The sequence below is a fragment of the Excalfactoria chinensis genome, chromosome 5 (assembly GCF_039878825.1).
Source record: "Excalfactoria chinensis isolate bCotChi1 chromosome 5, bCotChi1.hap2, whole genome shotgun sequence".
Classification (NCBI taxonomy): Eukaryota; Metazoa; Chordata; class Aves; order Galliformes; family Phasianidae; genus Excalfactoria; species Excalfactoria chinensis.
The window spans coordinates 18025987-18051852 of record NC_092829.1 but is presented as its reverse complement, the minus strand read 5'-3'; the positions used below and the strand labels follow the sequence as shown (position 1 = coordinate 18051852).

The following is a 25866-nucleotide window of genomic DNA, read 5'->3' as shown; positions in this document are numbered from 1 at the left end:
TCAGACCCTTCAGTAGAAAGCATTAAACATCAGATATTAAACAAATGCACATGCAAGATAGTAAATGAAGTGGCAAGCATTTTTAAATAACATCTTTAATTAAAGTTTTTGCAAAGGCAAAATATTAAACTTAAAATAGGTCTTAGTACATCAAAATACTAAGTTCTCTAATTGTATTCCAAGCATGGCCTTTGAAACATAATATCCTGTATATCACAGAGGAGCAACCTTGATCTGCAATTGTACAGAATGAATTTTACAAACATAATAAATATATTTACCCCCTTACACATAACAGTATATGTACAACAGCAGTTGACAATAGTAGCTCAGAACAGCAAAAAAGGATATTCCCCCACTCCATATTCTATTGGTACCCTATGCACTCTGGAACATGTCTCATTGAATGACTGTACATATAGCTAACTCAAGGTAGTTCATCCTGTTAAAAAAGCTCCTTTTGTTCCACAATGTCAAATCCGCCAAATAATAATTAAAGGACACATTGCATGAACTCCCTAAAAAAAAGTAGACAACAGGGAAACGAATGGACTGGTTTTTTTTTTACACATTTCCCAACCGATCACAGCAATGGGAAAACAAGACTTTAAATGCCAGACACCAATACAAAACGATGTGCAAGTTTCTTCATCTTTTATAGTCATTACTCTCAAAGTCTGAAAATAACTCTGATTTCAGTTGTGTGTGTGGAGCAGGGAAGGGGGTGGCACGCAACAAACCCCATGGTGCTGTGTCAAGCAGCCCAATATCAGTGTGCATTATCCTAAGACTACTCTTCACCTCCTGAACATCTTATTGCAGTTGATGGGAATCTTCTTTGGGAAGAATTTTTGGCCATTTTGTTTTAGAAGGATTGTTTTGTTTCTTTGTTTTTGTTTTAAACAAACTGAGGAGACTGAATCAAAACGCACTTTACTTAACAAGGTCTCCAACTGGAGATCCACTGGAATTGAGGACTTTTTCTCTGGTAATGCTTTATGGTGACATAATTACCACTAACTGCCCAACGGTAGAATTATTTTCACAGACTCGGTGAAATTTATGTTAGCACTTCTATTCTGCAGCAGAATTTTTTTACAAATGGTTTTCTATTACATGACACAACGTGTTCTTTGCTCTTTTCTAGAAACTGTGCTACAGAATCAGGTATCACCATCTTGGAAATAATTCAGACCACAATTACCACTTTAAATTGCATTAAGGAAGCTGAATGAAGTTCAAATGCAACTTGTGAGTACAATGTTGGAACAAGGAATACAAGGCCTCAAAGAAATCTTGTCACTAACCAGCAACTCAGGGGGGATAAAATCATATTTTATTTAAATAGTCCAATATAAAGTTCCTTATGTGACTAAATTTTCTATTATCTCTTTAAAAGAAAACATACTTGAACATGTTTCCAACTTAGATGTTTTTAAATGATTGCACGCACTAGAACCCAACAGAATTAGAGCAAAAAAAGTTGCTTTTATGATTGAAGCACTACAGGAGATTTAGTCTTTCAGGAAACCAGCAGAAAAAAAACAACCTGCCATATTGGCAAAACAGGCATTCTGCAAACCAATAAAGCACAAGAGTACCAATTCTGCCCTGTTGCTCTGCAAACTTCCATCAGTCATCACGGTTACGATAACGAAGTTATCTGTCCCCATTTTTTCTGTCGTTAAAAGGTGCTCCATTATCTGTGCAAATTTTAAATAAGTCCTCTTGAAATCATTATTTGTTTCTGTAATACTGAACTATTTAAAAAAACAAAACAAAAAAACAGCGTCAAAAACTATTTCCAAGGGAAAAAAAAAATCATTTATGAACTATGAACATGGGAATCCCTTGCCCTCTGAAGGAATGGTTTCTGTGGAACCTAGTGAAATGGTCTGTTCAATTACATTGTTAAAACCATGATTAAAATTCAAGTACAATACAAAAATTAAGCAAACTACATTTTTACAGCAAGCTGCTACAATAAAATAAAATTAAAACATGCTTTTTGATTTAAAAAAGGAACACTTGATGTAGAAATAAGAGCACAGTTTGGTATATTTGTGTTTGACTGGCTTACAGAAAACTTCACAGGTACTTGTATTTGAAGACAAAACTTACTTGAAAAGCATATCATACAATTAGCTTGCAAAAGACTGCAAGTTCAGATAGCTTCAGACATCCTTCAGAACAGCATAAACTTGAGTTACCTTTAAAATCCTGCTATCCCTTAAAATAAATAAAAAGGCTGTATAGCTTCTAGTCCATGGGTAAAAAAATTCCTAAGACATATGAAAAACAACTGTTGTCCAAGTTCTCTGGGTTCCAATAGTCTCATCAAGAATCTATAGCTAAAGGGATTTTTTTCCTTTTGTTGGTTTAATTGTGCTGTTACGGGAGTTTTTCTTAAGTCCACTACTTACGACTCACTGGTAATAGATATGGAAAAGGAGGAGGAAGGAATTAGTGGGTACAATATTGACTTCATCTCAGTTGTACACAGAAGTGTCAACAGTGGTACAAATAATAATAATAACTAAAACATCCACTTTGCTCAGAAGAAAACAAACACCGATCATTCTGAGAGACCTTGAAGCCCCGAGCCAAAAATGTACTCTAAATAATGACATTACAAAAGAATGGATTAGAAAAAAATATCAATTAACTGTTCATAAAGCTTATGTATGTAAATGGCTTACAACAACCATATGGCTCGAGGCAAGGCCTAGAGGCAGTATTCTTCTTTATCAATGAGAGCACAGATACACAAAATCACAGTAAAGAAACCCTCTTTGGAGGGGTATTTTGGAGGACTTTGTCTGTTAAAATACTACTGAAACTACGAATACGCTTGAAGGCAAGTAAATCAGAGAGAATGAAAATTAGGGCAGTGCTTATATACCTGTGACTTCATTAAGTAATGCTTAGTAAGTTTCATTCTCCAGAGTGACAGAAAAAGGGCAGAACTTATGGGTCAACTGTCTGCTTCTGCAAGTCTTTCTCAACGTAATTAAAACGTCTGTTGGGTTCTTCTCACTGCCTTTCCAAGGACTCGTGGAAAGAAAAGTGTTTGAAATGGTGAGTCACACAGACACTGTTTCCTCAACAGTTTCTCAGGTATAATGCTCATTTCCTCTCCTCATTCAAAAGTAACTGCATTTTCTGAAAGCAGAATTTGCAAGAATATCCAATGTGTGAAGAAAAATATTCAGTTCTCAGTAGAGAAGGGGAAGCAGAGGGAAACAACCTTGTTGATTAAAATTATTGCAAAACCACACCTCTGGAAAAGGCATATGAGAAAGTGGCTACACAAAGATCTAGAGCCTCTATCTGTGATTTTGTTACCAAGTCAGTCTATAGACACTTTAATAAAATGTATGTTCTCAAAGCCGTGCAGCTCTCCTCGTGAAATTACATGCCACCTGGAAACTTTAGAGAGACTAACTACTGCAAGTAACTGATGGCCATATTTTTAGCAAAGCAGATCTTCGATTCAGAGAGCTGCAGCCACGATTTTAATAGTTTTAACATTACTTTCATTATGAAAAATTTAGTGGATGTCTGTCCTATGGATGTAGTAAGTAGGTAAAGGAATGCATCTGCTGTGTGATTACCTACACATTTGATTCAGAAGCCCTCCAAAAAGCCTTTGAAGAAGTCAGTGGAAACTATATTATTTGTTTCAGTTCATCAATGCTGAAACCACCACCAAACAGCAAGAATATAATTAAAAAAATAAGCAGTCTGACTTTGGGGCAGGGGGAGCCCAGAGCTACAGGTGCTTAGTATTTAAAATTAAAAAATAAAAATAAAAATAAAAATAAAAATACAGTCCTAAATGAAAAGTATCACTTATATGAAATTAAAATAACTTTGAAATATAAATGATCGTTTTAACATTTTATAACTGCTAGGAACAACAACTTGCTTACGGGGAACTGAACTGAAAACCACAAATAGATATTATAATTAATGAGCATATCAGAATTAAAAATATTTTCCCTATACAAGTTATTTAAAATTTAACACCTTAATTCTTACCCTTCTGTACAAAGCTTGCACGCAGTCAAAGTAACATTCTGACCATCCTCACTACCAAAAGGAAGTGTTCAAAGCAAAGATTTGTACACACAATAAGCATTTTCAGATTAATAATCTATCACAGGGAAGAGTTCCTTCAATCATTGGAAGTATTTTAAAATCTTAAACCATGGGAAGAAGGGGGGGGACAAAGCCTTACATGCTAAATACCAGCTGTAGGTACCTGTATGTAGAATTGATAATTAAGGTATTCCTAACACACAAAACCAGCTCCCAGACAATGCTATAGCTGCTACAGTCCATGGCTTGCTCATCTGAAGTAGTGTCTTTGTTGCCACATTTTACCTTTGTTCCAATACTTTTGTTTACGCTTCATGTGCAGAAACACATTTTGGTTGGAGAATATGTCCAAGTCTCAACCTTTCCTGCTTTTGAACATTTTTTCCTTTTACAGGGAGTTTTTGTTTTGTTTGTCTTAAAAACTTCACCATTCTGCATCCCCAATGGCTTTGGAAAATACATAATCTCTCCCATTAAGATTCATGATGCCATCCTTGAGATGAAATTTCCATTTGTTTTTACTTCTGTGGATCTAAAAATAGGGGAAAAAGTTTTATTCTCCAAAGAAAGAGGCAGTAATACATAAACTATATAGTGAATTATATCGGCAAGAAAAATGAAAACAACAATTACGCATTACTAAATTACTATAAACATTTTGAAAATCAATTCTGCATTTAGTGGTATCTAGTTGATACCACAAAACTAACATGCTCAAAACTCTGTAATTCTGCACGCATCACATAATTCAGCTATGAAATTTCTCCTTGTAAGACTAAGTTTACTAGGATTCAAAAAACAATCATCCCTTCACCATATAAAGCCACCACTATCTATCTCCAGAGACAGACCACAGAAGGTGGTGGGATGCTTTTTGTGGGCACTGCTACCTGTTTGCCCTCATCTCATTGTGCCAGAGGCACCTGCTGCATATTGTGCTGCATATTGTGCAAGAGAGAACTCTGTTCAGAACAGCTGAGCTATTGTTTTGGCATTTTATGAAAACAGACTGAACAGTGGTTGGTTGATAAGTAAACACATGGCTCTGAAGTTATAAGACGGACAGTCTCCCCTACTAAGTTCTTTTCCGAGGGTGAGGATTTCAGAGTAGTTGCTCTTGGTCAGCTTTAGTAGCTCCCAACTAGTTCTCCTTACTGTTGTTCTGAGATCATTCATAATTCTCATGAACTGTTTCCAAACTAACAGTTTCTGACTGTTATCTGGAAGAGAAGGAAGGCTAGCCTGTAGATACTGATATTAGCTTTCTCAATCTTGAATTCTTTTTGAAATATGAAAGTCTAAGCAGAATGCAGAAACAACTGAAGATTTTTTTACTCAGTTCTTTGCAATGTAGAGCTTTTTCATTCAACAATGTTTCTTCTGTTTTAGAAAGTACGCTTATTCTTCATAGTGCAAGTCACCTCACAGGAAAAGAAAGAAAATCTATTACCTCAGTAAAAAAAAAAGTGTCCAAGATCCCTCGGACAAATATAAAATAATTCCAAGATGAATGTACATACACTGAAGTATTTTGGGGCAAACATACAGAAAAAAAAGTCGTAATCATAGAGGAGATGGCAGTCAGACAAGGATATTTCATCACTTAAAAATTATGACTTAAAGGAATAAGAGAACTTAGATTACTTGCATTGTTTTATATTTTACCTTATCATACTGACACACAACAACATTTTCCGTATCAAACAGTTCTTGTCCTTCCTCGTCACTCACATCATCTTCACTGTTAAGAGGCTCCTGAAAGAAACACATGAGAAAAGTTGCAATGTTTAGTAAAGTTATAGCTGTTACTTAGATTATTCATACCAGACAAGACTATAGTCTATTGGTATGGACCTACATAAGCATTTGAGGTGTCAAGCATTCAGCTTTCCAGCAGAGGGCATACGTATATTTCTTTTCTGCCTTCCATGATGCAGTTCTTAAGGAGATGCATACCAATTTCAGTGCCCAGTTTCAGTGTTCAGGACAGATTATGGGCACAGCAGTCTTTCATCATCATGTCACATGAAAACGTGACAGACCAGAACCACTTTCATTCCTTTATTGTAGAAGTTCTAGTGCTTGCAATGTCTCTTCACAAAAATGTATCCTTATGCATATATATATTTTTTGTTTGTTTGTTTTTTTCTAAAGCATCTAAACAGCGCAAATAAAACATCTCTCTCTAGGTTCCAGTAGAAGTAGAAACTCCAGGTCTTTCTTATCTTTGTCTTACACAGCACAAAAAGAAACAGATCTCAACACAAGCAGGAAGTTTGTAGAGGAGGAAAAAAGATATTTTAAGATGATGCATAGAAAGATAAAATTAACTTCTCCAGATACAAGTATTTTCACTTTCCTTAAAAATTCTTTTCAATTTTTTGTCTTTCTACAAGTGATCCTTCCTCCTTAGAAGTCTTCCAAGTTGTATTATTTCCTCTGCTCTTTACTGTTTCTCTAGACCTGTGCATGTCTTACAAGATTACAAAACGACACCACAAGGGTACTCACAAGTATCACCATTGAACAGCAAGTCTCATTTCTCCTTCCTCGCATGACCTTCCCACCTGTACTTAAGAGGATTGTCTTAAATCTCATATCTCAATCGGATGTCTCTTCTAGATCATTCTCACTGCTTTCCTCAGGCACCTGACCATTAATGTTTGTCAAAACAGAAATCTGACACACTACATTCTATGCAGTATGGTGAGAATGCTTCTGCAAAAATTTGTCTTTTTTTTTTCTTCTTCTTCTTTTTCTACCTCATCTAAACAGCAAATACCTCAAAAGCTTAAAACAACCACTAATAAATGCAAAATGGCTTTTCTTAGATCTTCTACTTAATCATATCTTCCTACCTGCCACGTGCCCCAAAATATATAAGCTATACTATGAAAATGGAAGTGAGAGAAGAGAAAGGCGTACCAGAGTTCCTGATATGTAAGTATTGTTATAATTAAGTTTTAAAGAATTACTCAACTTGTTAACTGCCTGCTGATGAATGCTGGAAGCAAGCAATAGTAATGGAGGGTCTCTGGCATACTGATGATAAAGCCTTGGCATATTAAAAAAAAAAAATCTACATTGAAGAACACAATATTGAAGCATGATGATCCATACTTACCAAGGCAACTATTAAGACATTCAAAACTGACATCAGTACCAATCAATATAATGGAAAGGGTGATGTGGATAGAACTTCTAATAGAAAAATACTGTTTGACACTACTGTAGATGTATTACAGAAAAGCCAGTTTAACTCCTTGATAAAAAAATTTAAGTTTTACCAGCATACAATGCACGGATGATACAGATATTGAAATGCTTCAAATGCTCCTCATACTGGGATTTTAAATGAAATTTTAAGATAACAAAAAATCTGCAGAGAACTGTGTAAATGTCGGACAGTTCAAAACTCATCTTACAGATAGATTTAGGGACTACAAAGTTTCCTGCCAGAATCTGTAGTAAAAGTTCTCTTAGCTTATTGGCTTTTTCTGTGGTGTTTTTTGGTGCAACAAAACAAAACTTGGTAAGAACCACTGTCTAAAGTCCAAAACCAAGTAAATGAAAAATCTAAACTAAGCACACAGTGCTATTAAGCAGGTTACTAAGAACATTTGCTCCTAATCCTAGTTCCACACTTAGTTAAATTAAGGTCCGATGTGTTTTTAAAAATGCTTTATAATCAAATTTCATTCTCAGGCCCCTTCTAGTATAACATAAGGCAATCTAACAGTGAGTAAAACGCCGGCCAAACCACTACATCTATTTGTCCTCTCAGTGTATGACACCCACCTCGTGTCATCCCTCCTACCACCTGGCTTTGGAATGCACTCTGTCCCAAATGAAACATAGAATTACCCAGGTTGGGAAAGACCTTGAAGATCATCAAGTCCAACCGCAGCCTAACCAGTACCCTATCTCTAAAAAACCTCTGCTAAATCATATCCCTGAGTACCATATCCAAACGGCTCTTAAACACATCCAGGGATGGCAATTCAACCACCTCCCTAGGGAGCCCATTCCAGTAACTAACCACCCTTTCTGTAAAGAAGTTCTTCCTAATATCCAACCTAAACTTGCCCTGGTGCAACTTGAGGTCATTTCCCCTCGTCCTGTCAAATGGAGCTAATTATTTCCATCTGCTTATGAGGGATTCATGATATCAGGGCTGACCTTTTCTTACCACCAGAAATAATACTGCTGAAGTCTTTGAAAAGGCACTCATCATAATTAACTTTTTTGTTGTTGTTGTTATCCCCTGCCACACCAGCTGCATTTCAAGGTGCTTTGATAATAACAGTTTCCACCATGTCAGTATGGGATATAAAGAAAATACAGTACAAAGATAGCAGATATTTTCAAGATTATGGGAAGGTAACATTCTTTGTGGATTACAGTTTTCCTTTAAGTAATGTGGGGTTAAAAATGAAATATAGGCATTCTGCAATCTTCTGAAATGATGTTAATTTTACCTCTTCGACCTGGCCATCTTCACCTCCATCTTTTTCTTTGTCCTCCTCTTCATCATCATCATAGTCTTCTTCCTCATCTTCTTCTTCTTCAGATGATGTGTCTCCTGCTCCATCAACTTGGAGAACAAGTGGTGCTTGTGGTTGTGCCTGTTGTTGCTGTGGCTGCTGCTGTCCAGCTGCAGGAATCTGTGCTTGAGCTGGTGTAGGTGCAGCCACTGTTGTAGGTATAACTTGAGTTTTATTTCCTGTAAACAGGATCTGCTGAGGCTGAATAATCACTCCTGTCTGCTGGGGAATCCCTCCAGGAATTGGAGCCAAAACCTGATGGAATAGTATAGCGCTTGGTAACACACCAGACTACCACAGCACTTACAGAAGACAATTAAGCATATCAATCCGACTCGGACTAATTAGAGAAAGAAGTTACTAATACTCCATCTACATCAGACAGGTAATTAAATCTTCAATAACACAGCTTCTCTAATTACTTGGTGTTTTTCTGCTCTCAAATTCCAAGCACAGTAGAGTAACATTTAAACTCAAATAGATTATTTTTGAGATTTCTTTACAGAATACTTAACCTGAAATTCGCTACAGATTGTTATTCAGGTTTAAGCTGCAGAACTGTGACACAATAATAAATTCAATGCCTACGCAATCTGGATGCACAGTTGAGCTTGTAACTGAAAAAATCCTGGCAAAACAACGTACTGTATTCAGTAATGAAATGTCCAGGTTTGGTGCAGATTGTTTATATGCTTTGGGTTTTTGTTTACTTGCTTGGGTTTTTTTAAAAGGCATTTTCCTCTACATATGCCACAACACAAAATCATTTAACCGATCAATACTTTTGTGAAAGGATACTGACTAAAATTGTGCACAGAATGTAATTATCATTGGACCCACACAACAGCAATTTTAAACCAATACTAGTCTGAACCTTACAAGAATAAAAACAACAATTGAAACAAAATTCCAAAACATTTCATCCTTGAAAACATCCTTAACACAATCCTTTTCTAAACATACTACTTCTGTCTTTGTATACTGTTCAAATTTGACAACAAAAAATGCAAGCCCATTTAATAACTACTCTCAGGTTTTTACTTTCAAGTGTACCTATCAATTTCTTTTCTTTACCTGCTGTATAACAGGTGCTTGTACACCACCAGGCTGCATTTGTGGTATGACCTGCTGCTGTAGAACAACTGGCTGCTGTGGCTGAATGATATATTGAGCTCCATTTGCAGTTCTAACTACTTGGAGGATCTGGCCTGTAGTAAGATAAACACCAAATTAATCAAAGAACAGATATCGCCATTTAAAATTACCTTAGAAACCTGTTTCCTGAAAGAACAAATATAACAATTAAAGAGCATTGTATTCTGTTTTCATCCATGAAAAGGTAACATGCCATAGCAGCTGTGCCAGAAAGGAAGTGTTTATATGGCTGTTTGCTATTTATCATTGTGAAGCATGCAACCCAAGATTAAACCTTTAAAGCAAGATAGTATTTCAAACATTAATTCCTACTCAGGAACACACCTCATGTTTTCTAAGATAAATTATACAGGCAGAGTACAAATGAATCACAGAACTGTAGGTTGGAAAGCACTTCTGGAGATCATCTAGTCAAATCCTCCCTGCTAAAGGAGGATGCACAGGAAAAGTGTTCAGGCAGGTTTTGAATATCTGCAGAGGAGACTCCACAACCTCTCTGGGCAGCTTGTTCCAGTGCTATGCCACCCTCACATAAAACAAAGATTTTCTCATATTCAGATGGAACCGTATTCCCCCATTGATGCTCATCAACTCTTTTCCTGTTGTTCAGCACTGCTGAAAAGAGTCTGGCATAATCCACTTCACTCCTACCCGTTAGATACCTGTAAGAATCGATAAGATTCCACTCTCAGTCTTCTCTTCTCCAGGCTGAACAGCTCCAGGTTACTCAGCCTTTCCTCATACGGGAGATGCTCAAGGCCCCTCATCATTTTGTAGCTCTATGCTGAATTCTCTACACAAGTTCCCTATCTTTTTTTTGAACTGAAAAGCCCAAGGACTGGACACAGTACTTTAGATGTGGCTTCACCATGATGGAGTAGAGGGAGAACACCCCCCCATGAGCAGCTAGCCACACTCCTTTCATTGCACCCCAAGATAATATCGATATCTGCTGGCTAATGGTCAACAATGTCCACCAGGACACCCAGGTCCCTCTCAGCAGAGATCATTTCCAGATAGCCAGCCCCTTACCCTTTACAGGTATGTGTTGTTATTCCTCCCCAGGTGTGAGACTCTGCACTTGCCCTCGTTGAAACTCCTAATATTCCTTTCCACCCAATTCTGCCTGCCCAGGTTTCAGTGAATGGCAGCACAGACTTCTGGTGTGTCAGCCACTACTCCCAGCTTTGTATTATCAGCAAACCTGCTGAGGGTGCACTCTAACCCTTAATAGAGGTCACTGAAGATGATACTGTACTAGGCCCAATACTGACCTCTGGGAAACATTACAAGCTACAGGGTTCCAAATAGACCCTACACCAATGACCACAATCCTCTGAGCTCTGCCAGTCAGCCAGTTCTCAATCCACCTCACTGGGCACCTGTCTGTTACAAATATTTGCAACTGAAAAAGAAAACAATAAGCGTAACAGAAGTAACAATATAATGGTCTTAAAGCACGAATGTTCTTCCTTAGAAATTAGAAGATCTTAAATTTCTAGAACAGATACACATCTCAATTTTATTTCAACCATGTATCCACTACACATTCAGATGGATAAAGCGGGAAGGTTAAGTTCCAGATGATTCTGAGCGGACTAACTGAATTACTCTGGCAAGGAAAGCAACTGATTCTAGGATACAAATTTCATCAGATCTTCCTTCAGCACCCCAGGCAACTCTACAGGTTTGAGGTGGACTGGCTGGAAGACTGCACAGAGAAACAAATCTGCAGGTGTTGGTCACACATAAGCCAGCAGTGTGCCCATATGGCCGAGAATGCCAATGGCATATCAGAAATAGTGTTAGCAGCAGGAGCAGGGAGGTGACTGCCCCTCTGTACTCAGCACTGGTGAGGCTGCACCTAAGTACTGTGTTCAGTCTTGGGCCTCCCACTACAAGAAAGACATTGAAGCCCTGGAGTGTGTTCAGAGAAGTGCAGTGAAGCTGGTGAGGGGTCTGAAGCACAGGTCTTATGAGGAGAGAGGCTGAGGGAACTAGGAATGTTTGGTTTAGAGAAAAGAAGGCTCAGAGGAGACATCACTGCTCTCTACAACAACCTGAAAGGAGGTTTTAAGTGAGGTAGGATCAGCCTCTTCTCTTGCATAACTACTGCCAGCACTAAAGTGAATGGCCCCAAATAAAGCATCTGTTAATGAAGCTGTTCATGAAGGTGACATTTATATTCTAAGCATAAAGCATAACAGTATAAAATTGGTGTTGCCACCAAAATTAGGAATTCCATTGTATGACCAGAGCAGGAACCATAATTATTAAGGCACATCTTATCTGCAGTTACAGATGAAGTTATTCTGTACTTTTGTCACCAATACGGTTCACATCATCATAGTATCATCATAGTATCATAGTATTGTGCGAGTTGGAAGGGACCTTAGAGATCATCGAGTCCAACTCCCGGGATTCGAGCCCTCTGTGTAGCAGAGCGGCACTTCTACCCCCTGCTCCACAGGGGGGGATTCGAACCCGGGCCCCCTGGTGTTGCAAACGGGAATTCTACCGCTGCGCCACCGGAGGCACAAATCATGCCTCACAATACTCAGAAATAAGCATAGGGAAGTGACAGTAGTGTCTGTCTTCATGAACATACTTGCAAAGAATCTGTTAGGTTTGTAAGACTGGTGAGCAACAGTCCAAGAGTCTAATTTTCCCTGATTTTGATATATGAACAATATATGACAGCAAGTAAAATCCATAATTTCTCCCTCCCAAGCAACCACAAAACCACCACATGACCTCAGTGTTAAAAGAGAGTTACCTGAATTTGTAAGTATCTGCTGAACAGGAGTAACACCAGTAGGGAGAGCCAATGTAGCTGCAGTGGCAGCAGCACTCTGAAATACAAGAAAAGCTTTTTAGGAAGCATTGCCATTGTTTCATGTTACAACATAATGCCTGAAAACATGTACCGCTCCCAACCTACTAATAAAATACTGCATGGCTTAGGTGGCAGTTTTACATTTTCAGAGCAGCTGAAGTCATGAGCCTACAAATCTGAAGATAAGGTACTTCAGCAGTGACTATGTTCACTTGTCTTGTTTTTGCAAGGAGCAGCGATCAGATCTGCACTTTTCTTCATTCTACAATTAATCTACATTTCAAGTTCCAAATAACACAATTCTTTCAAGTGAATTCTTTCAAGCACACAGTATACTGACTGCTCATAGAATTACTTATTTTTTCTTTCAAGACAGCTGGTTAGAAGAGTCACAAGGACTTCTCAGTGGGTAGCGATTCTATCTTACAGAAATTAAATTTTAATGCAATTCACATAGTTTCAAACACAAAAATCTGCATTAAGTCCTTGACTCACACAGGGAGACAGATTTCTCCAGAGGTTTTTCTACTTCAAGTGTCTAATGGCAGTTACCTTTTGAAAATCCTCCCTTTCCTCACTACAGAGGAACCATGAGAAATTACCCTCTGCAACTGAAAGGATTTAAACTTCATTACTGGGTAGAGTACATAACATCATGGTTATAAGAAATATAATCTCCCCTTACTGACTGATCCATATAGTAGTAATACCACTTCCAAAATAACAGAAAAACAAACAAAACTTTAAAGTGGTTTTCTGCATTCATATATTCCAAAGGCTGATAAATAAATTCTCATTAGTTGCTGTTCTCCAAGACATTCAAGGTCAGACACGTTATTTAATACCAATCTAAAAGCTTATTAGAAACACATAAATATTCCAACTTAGTTCTGTAAAAGAGTATTTATTGAATAATAGCCTTCTGCAGTTTACATTTCTTTCTTGTTTTGACAGCACCTGAGTTTTAAAATCCCCACAACAGCTGTAAAATGCTTTAGGAAAAGCCAGACATTAGCATGCTCCCAGCTTCTGAGTACATCTTTCTAGTTGAGTAATGAAGTTCAGATTCTTTTCTATAACAAGGTCAGCAGGTAATAGAGAACTGAAGGTTATGAAAGTTACCAATGCCTTGACTAATCATAAAACATTGCTTCATATGTTTTTACCAAAGAAGCTGTAAAAACATAATACATTCTGGTTTTAAGATGTTTAAATATTATTAGCAGTTGTTTTCAAGAACCAAGTATATATATCTATATTTATTTCATTAAGCCAGGGCATTTAAAAAAACAAAAGCAAAATTAACCTCTTGAGATAAAAACTGAGAGAAATGGATAAATGACCATATTGTTTTATATTCTCCTATAAAGAATCTAAATCACACGACCAGAAAAGGTGGATCTGAGTTGCTAAATAAACTCTCATTTTCTATAAGTTGAGACTTTGGAACAGTCGATGCTGTTTCCTGTATCTAACAAATACAATGTTTGTATCATTCAATAGTGTTACATTAGCTTGTGATAAGTACATAATGCAGATTAGCACCAAGAGTACTCCAATTTCTAATTTAAATAAAGTTTAGGCTTACCACACTTGAAATCATAAGATCATATAATCACCAAGTTTGGAAAAGACCCCCAAGATCATCCAGTCCAACCATCCACTTAAAGCACAGGATCCAGGTAAGTCCTAAGCTTTGTTACTAAAACTAAGTCCTTGGTTACTTCTAGATTGTCATTTCAGTAGCAGAACTCAGAAAGCAAGCAGACAGTTTTATCAACATGTCCTGCTTTTAAGCTTCTGATGACTAATACCAGATTTGTGTTCACTATTCAGTCAAAACAACTTAAACAATGACAGCATATAGATGTACAAGCCTCAGCTTTCCTTACCATGCCCGATGCATTCATGTGCGGTATCAGTTTGGAATCTGGCACAATAACCTGCTGCTGAGGTGCTATAAACAGGAAAAATACAGCACTTCATCAATACTACAGTCTATCAAAAATAACATCCAAACCACAATAACTTTGACAAGACATCACACAAATACCAGGTGAGTTTCACAGCAAAAACAGCTACTGAGTAATCTCTGATCTTAAAAGTTTTACAGTCAAGACAATATACAACAGCAGCTCTGAGATGCAGTATGGCTATCTTGCCTTTTACAGATTTTGCTTCCATGCCTTCAATTACCTACTCCGACCAGTAAAATTTTAAACGTATTTCTGAAAGCTATGTCACAGGGTTATCCCTAGATATAAGACCGCGACAAGTGGGCACAGGCCTCGGGAAAAGACTGAAAAAAAAGGAGGAAAAAAAAAAAAAAAAGAGACACAAAGGAGCGAAGGAGAAAAAAGGAAGGCGTTTGCCGCACGACCCGGCCGGCCCCGAGCCATGCGCTCCGGGAGAGGGGGAAGGGCGGAGAGAGAGCAGATAGTTCTAACAAAGAGAAAACACAGTGGCGACGATCTGAGGAGGAACGGGAATTTACTAAATGTAACCAAATCAAACAAAACGAGAGAGAGAAGAGAACCCAAAGTGGGAGTCAAACCACCACAGTGCGAGGGAAGCACGTGCTTTTCTCCGCGGCGTGCTAAGACAGCCAGAGACAGAGAGCGGCTGGGGTCCGGTTCGGAGTCCCACCCGCTTCCTCTTCGCACCAAATCCTCCGGGGATGCCGCCCCTCCCCGAACCCAAAATGGCAGTAAAACGGAACCAGAACATTAACTCTTTAACTGCATGATGTTCTGATGTGGAATACCGACAACAAAAATCACTAAACCACAACGACCTATCACAGTATTTTTTTTCCCAATAAACTTGCTGATATTCAGCACAAGAGTTCTCCAAAAACATCAACTACTAGTGATCAATTCTCAAAAAAACAACCAAATAAAAAAAAACCCAAGCACATACAAAAAATACTGATCACAAAGAAACTGTCCAAAAGTCTCCAACATCAGTGCCAGCAAATTAGAATACAACAAAGCAATACGAACTAATCATCAATATAGCACTCTCAATCCAATTCTGTAACAAAGGACACTGAAACAACAATGCTGCTGGAAAGATTCTGGAGAGAAAAGCCCCAAAGTCCTGTATCAAGATCCAAAGTCACCTCTCCGACTTTCACGAAATCACGACCACGTGCCAGAATCACACACAGCACAGTAGGAACCTCTTACATCTTAGACACTGTCATCTGTCATTTGGTCTTAGGCCACAGTGTAGGGCAACAATAAATCAATTTTAAATATACTACTGTATTCAGGATCATATTCAACCCAAAGACAGAACCAGGGGACAGGGATTTCCATATTAGTGGTGGGCAATGCAGTCAGCAGTCACAGCTGTTCATCTAAGCAACCGCTAGAGGTCCAGGTAGAAATGTCTGCATAGCCTGCCAACTGTAACTAGCTCATTTCAAGATGCTTCTTTTAAGGGTCTTAAATATCAAAACAAATTTTATTCCAGCAGTCCCAACTGATTTATATCCAGGAAAAAAGAAAAGAAAAATAAATAAATAAATAAAAAGAAAAAAATAAAAAGAAGGAAAATAAGAAAAAAAAAACAAAGACTGGTAACAGGTTCGGTAACAGGTTCCTTTCACTTTCACATTAGTTCCCCTCTGTCTTAAATATAAACTTCTTTTGGGAGGCAGAAGAAAAGCAGCTCATAGTTCCCTCTTGTGCTTATGTCAACATAGGCACTGATCTATGAAATCTGATAAACACTGAAGTCCCTGATTGACTATCACAGATAAATATTTTTAATCACTGCAATAGCATACGGTAATTCAACTTGAGCATTCCATGAGATTTTTTTATGCAGTATATAAGCAGTAAAATCCAGTAGTATTTACTATTCTGCAATTGAAATTCAAAAATGTTTTCCTTACATTATTGAGAACATGTAAAACAGTTACTACAAGAAACACTGCTCTTACAGCTAACCAAAGTGTACCTTGAACTCCCACTGCGCAATCTGCTAAAGCTGCAAGAAAAGCAGCCATTACGCTTTATACTGAAAACCTGTTCTAATATGAAAAACATATCCTATATGTACCTTGAGTGTCCTTTCACATCCTAGCATCTGCTTTTGCTTAACAAACTCTTTGGTTTTAAACTTTATTTGCTTCTATTGGCATTGCTATCTTCTGAATAAACTGCCAACTGCTTCTGTATATTGTCTTGAAATTAAAAAGCTGTTCATGGATTTTTGTCACAATCTGAAAGTCATGTATTATGAAAAAATAAATCACATAGAAAGAATTCAACTTTTTCAAAATCTTAAGCATATTCAAGACTAAAAGAAATGTCAGGATACTTTTTCATGGAAACAGCTCACTTGAACCATTATATAGTCAAGTAGGGGCCAAGTTTCACATAAAGACTTAAGGTTACCTGCAAAATCAACAGTCTTCCAATAAATTTAGAATATGCTAAGTAAGGAGTTGGTCTAATTTGAATCTTTCACCAGAGAGGTTAGAGCGTAAGCCTGACCTTGCTGAGATGCTGGAATAAGAACCTGTTGTGGCTGAGTCTGCTGCTGCACAGTCTGCTGAGGTTGAGGTTGTGTGTGATGGTGGTGGTGATGATGCTGTTGTTGCTGCTGTTGCTGCTGCTGCTGTTGCACCTGCAACAGAAGTTGCTGCTCTTCTGAATGGAAGCCATCTACAGCCTTGGACTGCATCAGCTTGTTCTCCCACAGCTAGTTTGAGAAAGCAAAAAGAAATCTCTGTAGACTTTTACTATACAGGATCTGCAAAAACACAGCCAGTACTAAAAAATTAAATTTGTTTTCACTGTTTATCGACTGAAGTCTATTTAGCCAAAAAGCCCCTGGGCAAATACAGATTAAGGAGAAAACTCCACATAGGTAATGTGTTAATAAGAAGAATTAAATAGTCAGCTAAAATAAGCTTTAACATTCATTTTTACTTCTATTTGTGGAAGAACCAAAATAACTCTTACAGAAACATGAATCAGAAAAAAATCTATTATTTATTAGAGACTTTCCCAAAACTATTTCTTCCTAAAACTCCTCAATAAAAGCTGCTTGAAAACATACCAATAGAATCTACTAGTGTACAAAGGGTATACAAGCTGCACTGTACCAACAGTTTTCGCAATGATATCAAACTCAGCCTCCCCAGCCCTGTAGCTCCTGATGTCAGCTGAACTCTCCCAAGCAAAGCCACAATCAAAAAACCACAAAAACAGAGAGGCATAAGTATTCAATAAAAATAAGGGCACCCAGGACTGCTGGGCCCTGTTAAGAACTTCCTAAGTCTTCCTTTATTTTCCTTCTTTGCCTCTTTCTCCATTTAATCTTTTATGTCGTAACCTGCAGAACACATCTGTGACACACTCCTTCAATAAGACAAAACCATCAAGTGGAGTGGACATAGTTATTTTTCCACCACAGAAAACTTTGGAATTGTTTACCTCTAAACACATCTTTTTCCTTTTTTTAAGATATAATTTTTCAGGGACTAAAATGGTTACACTGTTGACTCAGATGTCTGTTGTTAGTTTATGTCAAGTTTTGTCATGCCAAATTAGGGGAAGTAAACAAGGTGGGCAGATATTTTTGTAGCGCAGAATAGTCCAAATGATATGGGACTACAAACACGTAGGCAAATATTGTGCTTCACTAATTAAAAATCAGCATTTTTACTGCGTACAACAGCAGTCAGGACTAAGACACATTTGATGTACTGGTCTATTAAAAAATAAATAAATAAATTCAGCTTACTGTTTTGAGTTCCATAAGAACTTGTTCATCCACTCCTTCATCCAGAAAAACTTCTCTGACATCATTAATGACATCTTCAATTACAGACCTGTACAATTTAGGCTGTAAAAAAATATACATATATATGACATTAGTATTATTTTTAATATTTTTTTAAGGAACTTAGCACTATAACATTAGATCCTCCCTTCCTCCCACCCTTCAAAAAAGTAACCTCTTACAATCACTATACACTGCACATTTCTGAGTGACTTAAAACATCTAAGAAAGTACAAATAAGCACAAACAGCTCTAACAAGATGGAAAGGGAAGGAACCATTTGCTATCTTTTGTGTCAAAAGAAACCTCAAGCCATAAGGAGTGTAGCACAAAACAAGGAAAATGAGATTGTTTACAATTCAGAAAATTTGTTTCCCATTTGCTGGTGTATATGCTGAATATGTAAAAACATTTGCATGAGTGCAAAATATTTACATTAAAGAACACTAGAAGTTTTTGTTTGTTTGTTTAAAAAAAGGAATCTCAGCAGCATTTGCTATTAGAACAGGAATCAAATACAGTTCAGGATGTTAATGAGTTGAAAAACAGTGAAGCCTAGGAACTCTAAGTATCCATACACAAATGTCCTTGCTTAACACACCTTATTGCAGAATCTATTGAAGACATGATATCAAGAAAGACAGACTTTTGTTTGTAGTCAGTACTTATGTTACTACATTACACATTTTTCAGGGGGCAAAGCTACACGCATACTATTACACTGATCTCATGTCTAGACTGCCATTGGCAAAGCTTACTGTCAGTTCACTTCAGGCTACCCAGAGAGGTGGTGAACTTTCCACCTTTGGAGATGCCCAGGTCACCTGGGCAGGGACCTAGGCACCCTGCTCTGGGTTGACCCAGATGCTCCTCCCAACCTCAGTCACTCTGTGAATTTTAAAACACAAGGGTGACTTTAAATAGAAATGTTTAACTTTATCAATTCATGCTTGATGTTTAACTCAAAAGACACAGGATAATTGTATTATTCAGGTGTTGTACTTCATAACCAAACACCACTGCTTGAACCTCCCTACGTGTGTAAGCCCCAATGGTATTTTGGTTGAGTTTAATATGTGCGCTATCTAATTGCAAGGTAGAATTGTGAGCTCTGAGTTAAGAACAACCTGCAGCCTGTGAACCACACATACTTCACTGACAGAGGCTGCTCCTCAGGCTGAGTGCCTACTGTTCCTAAACTGAAATGCAACTAACTGTGCTATTATTTTAGATGCCATCTTCCCCTACAGAGAGATGGCACTTGCATCAGATACCTTGTACGCATGCAAAGCAATCACCCTGTCCTGGCACAGCGAGTTCAGCTCTCTAGGAGGGCTGTCCTTAAGGCGCACCAGCAGAATGCTTGCACCAAGCACACACAGTGAGACACGCACAGCTGGATCTGCATGGATTTACTGCTTGCACTTAAAGCATTTACTTTATGCATACACAGTTGCTTAATGCATCCCCGAAGTGCTGAATTCGTTACAGATATGCTAAAGATTACACTGCACACGTGTTATGAAACAGAACGGTTATGTCTCTGTTATGCACATGGCTTACCAGCCCAGAACAAAGCTGAGCAGCCAATAAGTAGGAACTTAAAGTGCAGTGGTATTATAGCCTACTTGGAAGCCTGGAACCAGGATACTGTTTCCTGAAAGCTGCTTAGTGCATTACGTCCATAGTGTTTTAAACAATGTCTGTGGGGCACGCTCCAGTAGTTTTTCTTAAATAAGGGGGGGAAACCACCAAAAAGATACCACATCACTGGTCAGAAAATCCACAATTCAGCATCTTGGCAAAAGGCAGGCTATCAGCACTCCTTTTGTTCTTAATTTTAGATTGTATCAGTTTGCCACTTGTCTGCTTTAAAATACACCAAGAAAAATCAAAGAGCTGAAATGTCAGAATTCATCCTTTCTTTTACTCATCTCTGCAGAAACTTTCTGGCCTCAAGTAACAGTGGATGTTTGCCGTACTTAAAAATGACCTTTACAGCACCCACGTCCAAAACTCAGCTTCTCTGAAAGAAATAAAACCCGATAATCTACAGATTCTTTTTCTTTCAAAAGTGTATGGCATACTTATATCCAAGCTGCTAGGTACAGCATTATTGGTGCTTATAGAGACATCTGAAGCAGTGCCTGGCTTCTCCTGAGCACTAGTACTTTAGCTCTGTGCTGTGAGAAATACTAAGCATCATTAACAGGATTATTTTTCCACTTAGACTTAATTCATTGCAGATGCAAAAAGACATCCTACTTAATGCCATTAAGTCCTATTATTCCTATAATTAAACAAATTGCATACAGCTTATACAATTCAACTAGAACAGAAATGCTACTTGACCTATTGTTCATATTGTTTCTTATTGTATTAAAGGTATCTGTTTCTTAAAGCCCAAACCTTTCAGCAAATAAATACACTTATCCTTAGGTACATGAGTTGCTTCACTTTAGTCAATGGAGCATCCTTTCAACTGAAATTACAAATGAAATTCCTGGAGAACTGAGACAGCATTTTCTCCTTCACACATCTACTGTTTTATTAATAAAGCAGACTCAGCACAGGCCCTTATTTCCACCAGTAGTCACCACCTCCTGCCAGGTGTTTCCACAAGGTGCATTTACAAGTATCATTCAGATTATAAAGCCCCAAAAAAAACACTGACATTTAGGCGTAGTGAACTGACCCCACAGTTCAGCAGTCTGTACTGTTCTGGTCACATGGTATCACAAGACACAATACACTCACTGCTATATGAGGAGCAAAGAAAATATCTACACTTCATAATGAAGTAGTGGGTGAGCCCCTGTGCTTCCTAATTTCATGTACACATTTCCATCATACCCAGACAAACCCTGGCTGCACCCAGCTGTACTAAACACCCATGAACAGAGCAGTAGTGCCTTTCTCAAGATCCATCTATCACAGAATGGTGAAAAACAGCATAAAATGCTACTTCTACAGATGTGAAGCTAGACATAAAAGTATAGAATTTAAGAACTTAAACCCCAACCTTTAAAAAGGAAGTGCGCTGTACTTTTTTTAGATAGGCAGTAATTGTGGGCTCTAAGTATTATTTATGAGATGCTCCAGTTGTTTATACAAACTACCTACATCCCTGGAGCTGAAAGATCATCATTTATTTCATGCACTGCTTACTGAAACGCTGAGCACGGGCACGCAATTACTAAATGAGCCCCCAGTGGGACAGCTGGTGACTTGCATTTTGTCATAAATTTTCACATTCAGTCAAAGAAAGCAATGAGAACATAACAGAAACTTAAAAGATTGCTATTAAAATAATCGTGCTTTCATCTGGTTTGTATTAAAGTGCTTTCCTCATAAAGAGCGCATTACTGTAAACTTCAGGCCCTTTTAAGAGCAAACACACTCAAATCGCTCTTCAATAAACACTACTCCAAACACTTACTATAGATTAAAGACAACAATTAAAATTCCTGATTTATTAGATGCAACCACAAACACATAGAAAAGATTTGAAATCTCATACGTCCCCCTCCGGGAACATACGGAAATAATTATATTTCACTTTCTCTGTATATCTTGTAAAGAAAAGAAAACTCTGAGCATGGTGAGACCACTACATACACATGCACTCCAAATCAGAAGAGCATGCAGGGAGCTATTTTAAGCAATGCCACATGCCTTTGGGGGCTGCATTTCCTACATTCCATCAGTTCCAAGGGTACAAAACCTGCACCTCTTTCTAATTATTGTTACAACTGTCAGGATTTGGGCAGTTTGGGTTTCCAATAACCAACACATTACAAAGGAATACACGCTGCATGCCTTGTGCATCTGACAGCAGTTTTCTCCTTGTTACTTCTGCAGTTATCCCTGAAATGTTACCCATCTGTTTCTCCTGTCTGTGGGAATACAGCTAGGAGCTGTGTGACATGAGAACGCCACGCTGCAGAGGTAACTACTTTTAGTCACAATTACACCAAAGAAGAGTGAAAAAGAAGTAGCACATACAAGCTACTCTGTAAGCAATTAAACGTGACCATGACAACCTGTCACACCTTTACAAGGTAATTACCTTTGTCACTTACAAAACCTTATACCACATAAAACCGTTGCCATGTTATACACATCCCTTCCTGGGAAGGACAGATTTGATTAGATGCTGATGTGATACTATGACACACCAGGTCCAAAATCTGCCCTGCTGAAGTTATCAGCTGGCTGCAGTACTTCCACACATTCTTGCTCATCTTCTGCAACTCTGAGGTACATATGGTTATCACTACTACAGAATAGAGCTGATTTTTACACAGTGCTGCAAAATTGTACTGTTTCCTTGGGATTCAACCTAAATGGGAGTCTGGGTCATTTTAAGTTTCTATTATTCTTAACACTGTGATCAAACACAAGCACCTTTCAGCGTAAGTTATGCTGTGCTAGCACAGAGATGCAGCACTGATAAGCCTCAGCAAGTTGTTAAAACAAAGATATTTGTAAGTGCTGTGATGCTTATTCAATACAAAGTTATTACCTACTAGGTAATAACTTGGTTGAAAAAGGGATGTGAAACTGCTAACTTACTGTAGAGACAAAGAGCCCTTTCCTCTCAGTTAGAGGAGAAAGCCAGCAGTTGATGGGCACAGCCAGCAGATTTGGGTCACACACATTAAGTATCCTACCAGCAGCTGACCTGCATGCAATGGCACACGGCTGTCCCACATTTTGTTTCAGAACAGTTGATAAAATAGCAAAGCAATGCTACTTCCTTGCTTCTCATGACACCAGGTTACAGGTAAGATTTTGGATTTAGGAAGGAAACTCTGTATCATTTCCTTCTGTATACTTCTCTATAATACTCAAAACATTCTAATTAATTCAAACAATAGTGAAAATTCCAAAACCTTCCAAAATATCAGTATGCTGCATCACCTTCAGTTACCAGAAGCACACAACAATCATTCACACAATAAATAAACAATAAACAGAACTTCAATATTAATGCTGCTTTTGGTACAAGATCTGTACCAGACACGAATGCATGAAACAAGTCCTGCATCTCTCCTTGCCATGCTGGGTAAGAATATCTAAATTCTCCTTTCCCCATCCAGCAGCAAAACTCCTTGGAAAACGATAAGGGTACAGAGAGCTGCACGCTATGGACAAAAAAACACACACTCAAATAAATAAAAAAATAAAAAAAAAAAAAAATTAAAAAATAAAAAATAAAAAAATGAAGGGGGGGAGGGAAGGTAAGCGTTTTCAGAAGGCTGGGAGAATGGCGGTGCCCTCTTCGTGCAAGGCACAGCCACCCAGCACCGAGAGCCGTGGGCAGTGCCGCCGCTCCCCGAGTGCGGAGCGAGGCAGGAGCACAAACCCGGCTCCGAGCGACAAAAAGCACGGCCGGCAGCCTCCGCCGCGATGCACGCACCTCCCAGCCCGCTCTCGGCGGCTCTCTCCCTATTTAAAGGCTGATGTGGTGTTTAAATGGAGAGGCGGTGACGTGGGGCTGGAAAGCACCTTCCCATCCTAGCAGAGTCTATATTAGAGAGCGGCAATGGCTCTATATAAACAGGGTGGCCGCAGGGAGGAGGAACACAAGGAGCGGGCAGGCAGAAAGGCAGGGGAAGCCATGATGGATCCGAGCGCCACAAGCAGGGCCGCGCCTGCCGCCGGACGCCGGGTTTGTGCCGCCGGCGCTCGGGGCGGGGGTCGGGGCCGGGGGTGCGCCGGGGACGGAGCGGCGACCGAGGGGCGATCGGATCGGCCGTGCGTGTGACTGCTTATTACAAACCGGAGCGAGCCGTCCCGCAGCGAGCCGCCCGCCAAGGTGCAGAAAGCACGAGAAGGGACACAGGGGGGCGAGAGTTTTCTTTGTAAAATAAATACTGCCTCGCTCGCTGCAGAAAAGTTCCGGGCCGGGCCTGGCGGACCGCTGCCGCGGGGCTGGGACAAGTGCTTTTCAACCATCGTCTCCTTCCGATCAAGCAACATAAAATGGCTCCAGCGGGAGCCCGGACTGCCGCCACCACCGCGGCCACCGACACCCCGACACCCGGCTCGCTCCCGGACGGGCGCGGGGCCGGCGGCGCTCGCTCCTTCCCGGGGCGGCTCCCCCCCCCCTTCCTCCCCAACCCACCCTCCCGCCCCTTCCCGCCGGACCCCGGCCCGCGGCGGGCGGCCCCGGCCTTTTTTCCCCGCGGGGCTCCGTCCGCCGCCCGCCCCCGGGCCGCCGCCCCGCGCCCCCCGCTCCGCTCCCGCCGCCCCGCTCCCGCCGCCCCCGGCTGCGCTCTCCCCGCCCCGGCGTCGGGCGCCACAAGTTGTCTGCCGCCGCCGCGCGGGGAGCGGCCCGGACCCCGCCGCCCCTTCCCGCCGCGGGCTGGGGGGAGGGGGCCGGGGCGGCCCGAGGGACGGGGGTGCGGGGGAGGGGGCGGCGAGCCCCGCCGGCCCCCTCCGCCCGCGCCGCCCGCGGGGCCCCCCTCGCCCCCCGGCCCGGTCCTTACCACGGGGTTTGTGTTAGTCGAGCTCGCCATGTCCCGAGCCCCCCGGGACGCCCCCAACCGCGGGGGGGGGAGTCGCCCCTAAAACAATAAACCTGCCCGGCTGCGTCCCCCCTAAGCCCGCACGTCCCGCCCCGGCTCACGGGCAGCCCCGCGGCCTGGCCCGGCCTCGTTCGCCGGCCCTGGGGCTGCAGCCGCCGCCGCCAGCCGCCCGCTCTGCCCGCTTCGCCCCTTTATATAGCGAGAGCCGAGCAGCTGCGCGAGCGGCCAGAGCGAGCGGGGGACGCGCGCGGGGGGGCGGCCAGATACCGCGAGAACAGCGAACGAGAGTGCGTCGCGCGGGGCGCCGTCACGTGAAGAGCCCGCCCCGCCGCCATGACACCTACAGAGGCGGAAGTACCCAAGAGGGCTAGCCCGTCTGCTTGCCGCTCCGTCCGGCTTACCGAGGCGGAAGTCTTCACGCGCTGCCCCGGCGGGCTCTGCGCCTCTGTCCCTCCCCGCGTGCGTCGCCTGCAGTCACGGGGCTGCTGAGGGGAGGCCGCCTCTGCTCTGCGGCCCGGCCGTCTGCGATGAGCCCGACGGGGTGGATTCCGGCAGGACGCTGCCCGGCAGCTCATAACGGCCCGGAGCAAGCCGGAGGCCAGGGAGGGGCATGGGAATGCACATCGCCTCTGCTCGGTCTGTAGGAGCGGTTTGCTCCTCGGTGTCAGCCCCTCACTGTGCAGTTCCAAGAACGCAGGAGCCCTGCCTGGCCCAGCAGGCGCTGGTACCTCCGTTCACAGGCCTTGAACTGGCCCTGCTACAAGAGCCAGGCCCCGGAGTGCTGAAGCTCTTCTTACCTGGTCTGGTGACAGGAAGCATGGGCCCTCACTCTCAGAATTGCCTCTTGAGCAGTTCCTCACAGAATCTGTGGCACTGAGAATTCCTGGCTTTGCTGCTG

General features: G+C 40.7%; 1 protein-coding gene across 1 annotated transcript; it reads right to left on the bottom strand.

Annotated features, from left to right (window-relative positions):
• Window positions 1-89: 89 nt before the first annotated feature.
• Window positions 90-25233, bottom strand: GTF2A1 (general transcription factor IIA subunit 1). The gene is made up of 9 exons (XM_072339309.1): window positions 24930-25233; window positions 18397-18498; window positions 17142-17349; window positions 14529-14593; window positions 12577-12652; window positions 9720-9853; window positions 8580-8900; window positions 5767-5856; window positions 90-4633 (listed from the first exon to the last, which is right to left on the bottom strand). Exons 1-9 carry the CDS (start codon window positions 24957-24959, stop codon window positions 4526-4528), a joined length of 1134 nt encoding a protein of 377 aa, XP_072195410.1. The 5' UTR covers window positions 24960-25233; the 3' UTR covers window positions 90-4525.
• Window positions 25234-25866: the final 633 nt, after the last annotated feature.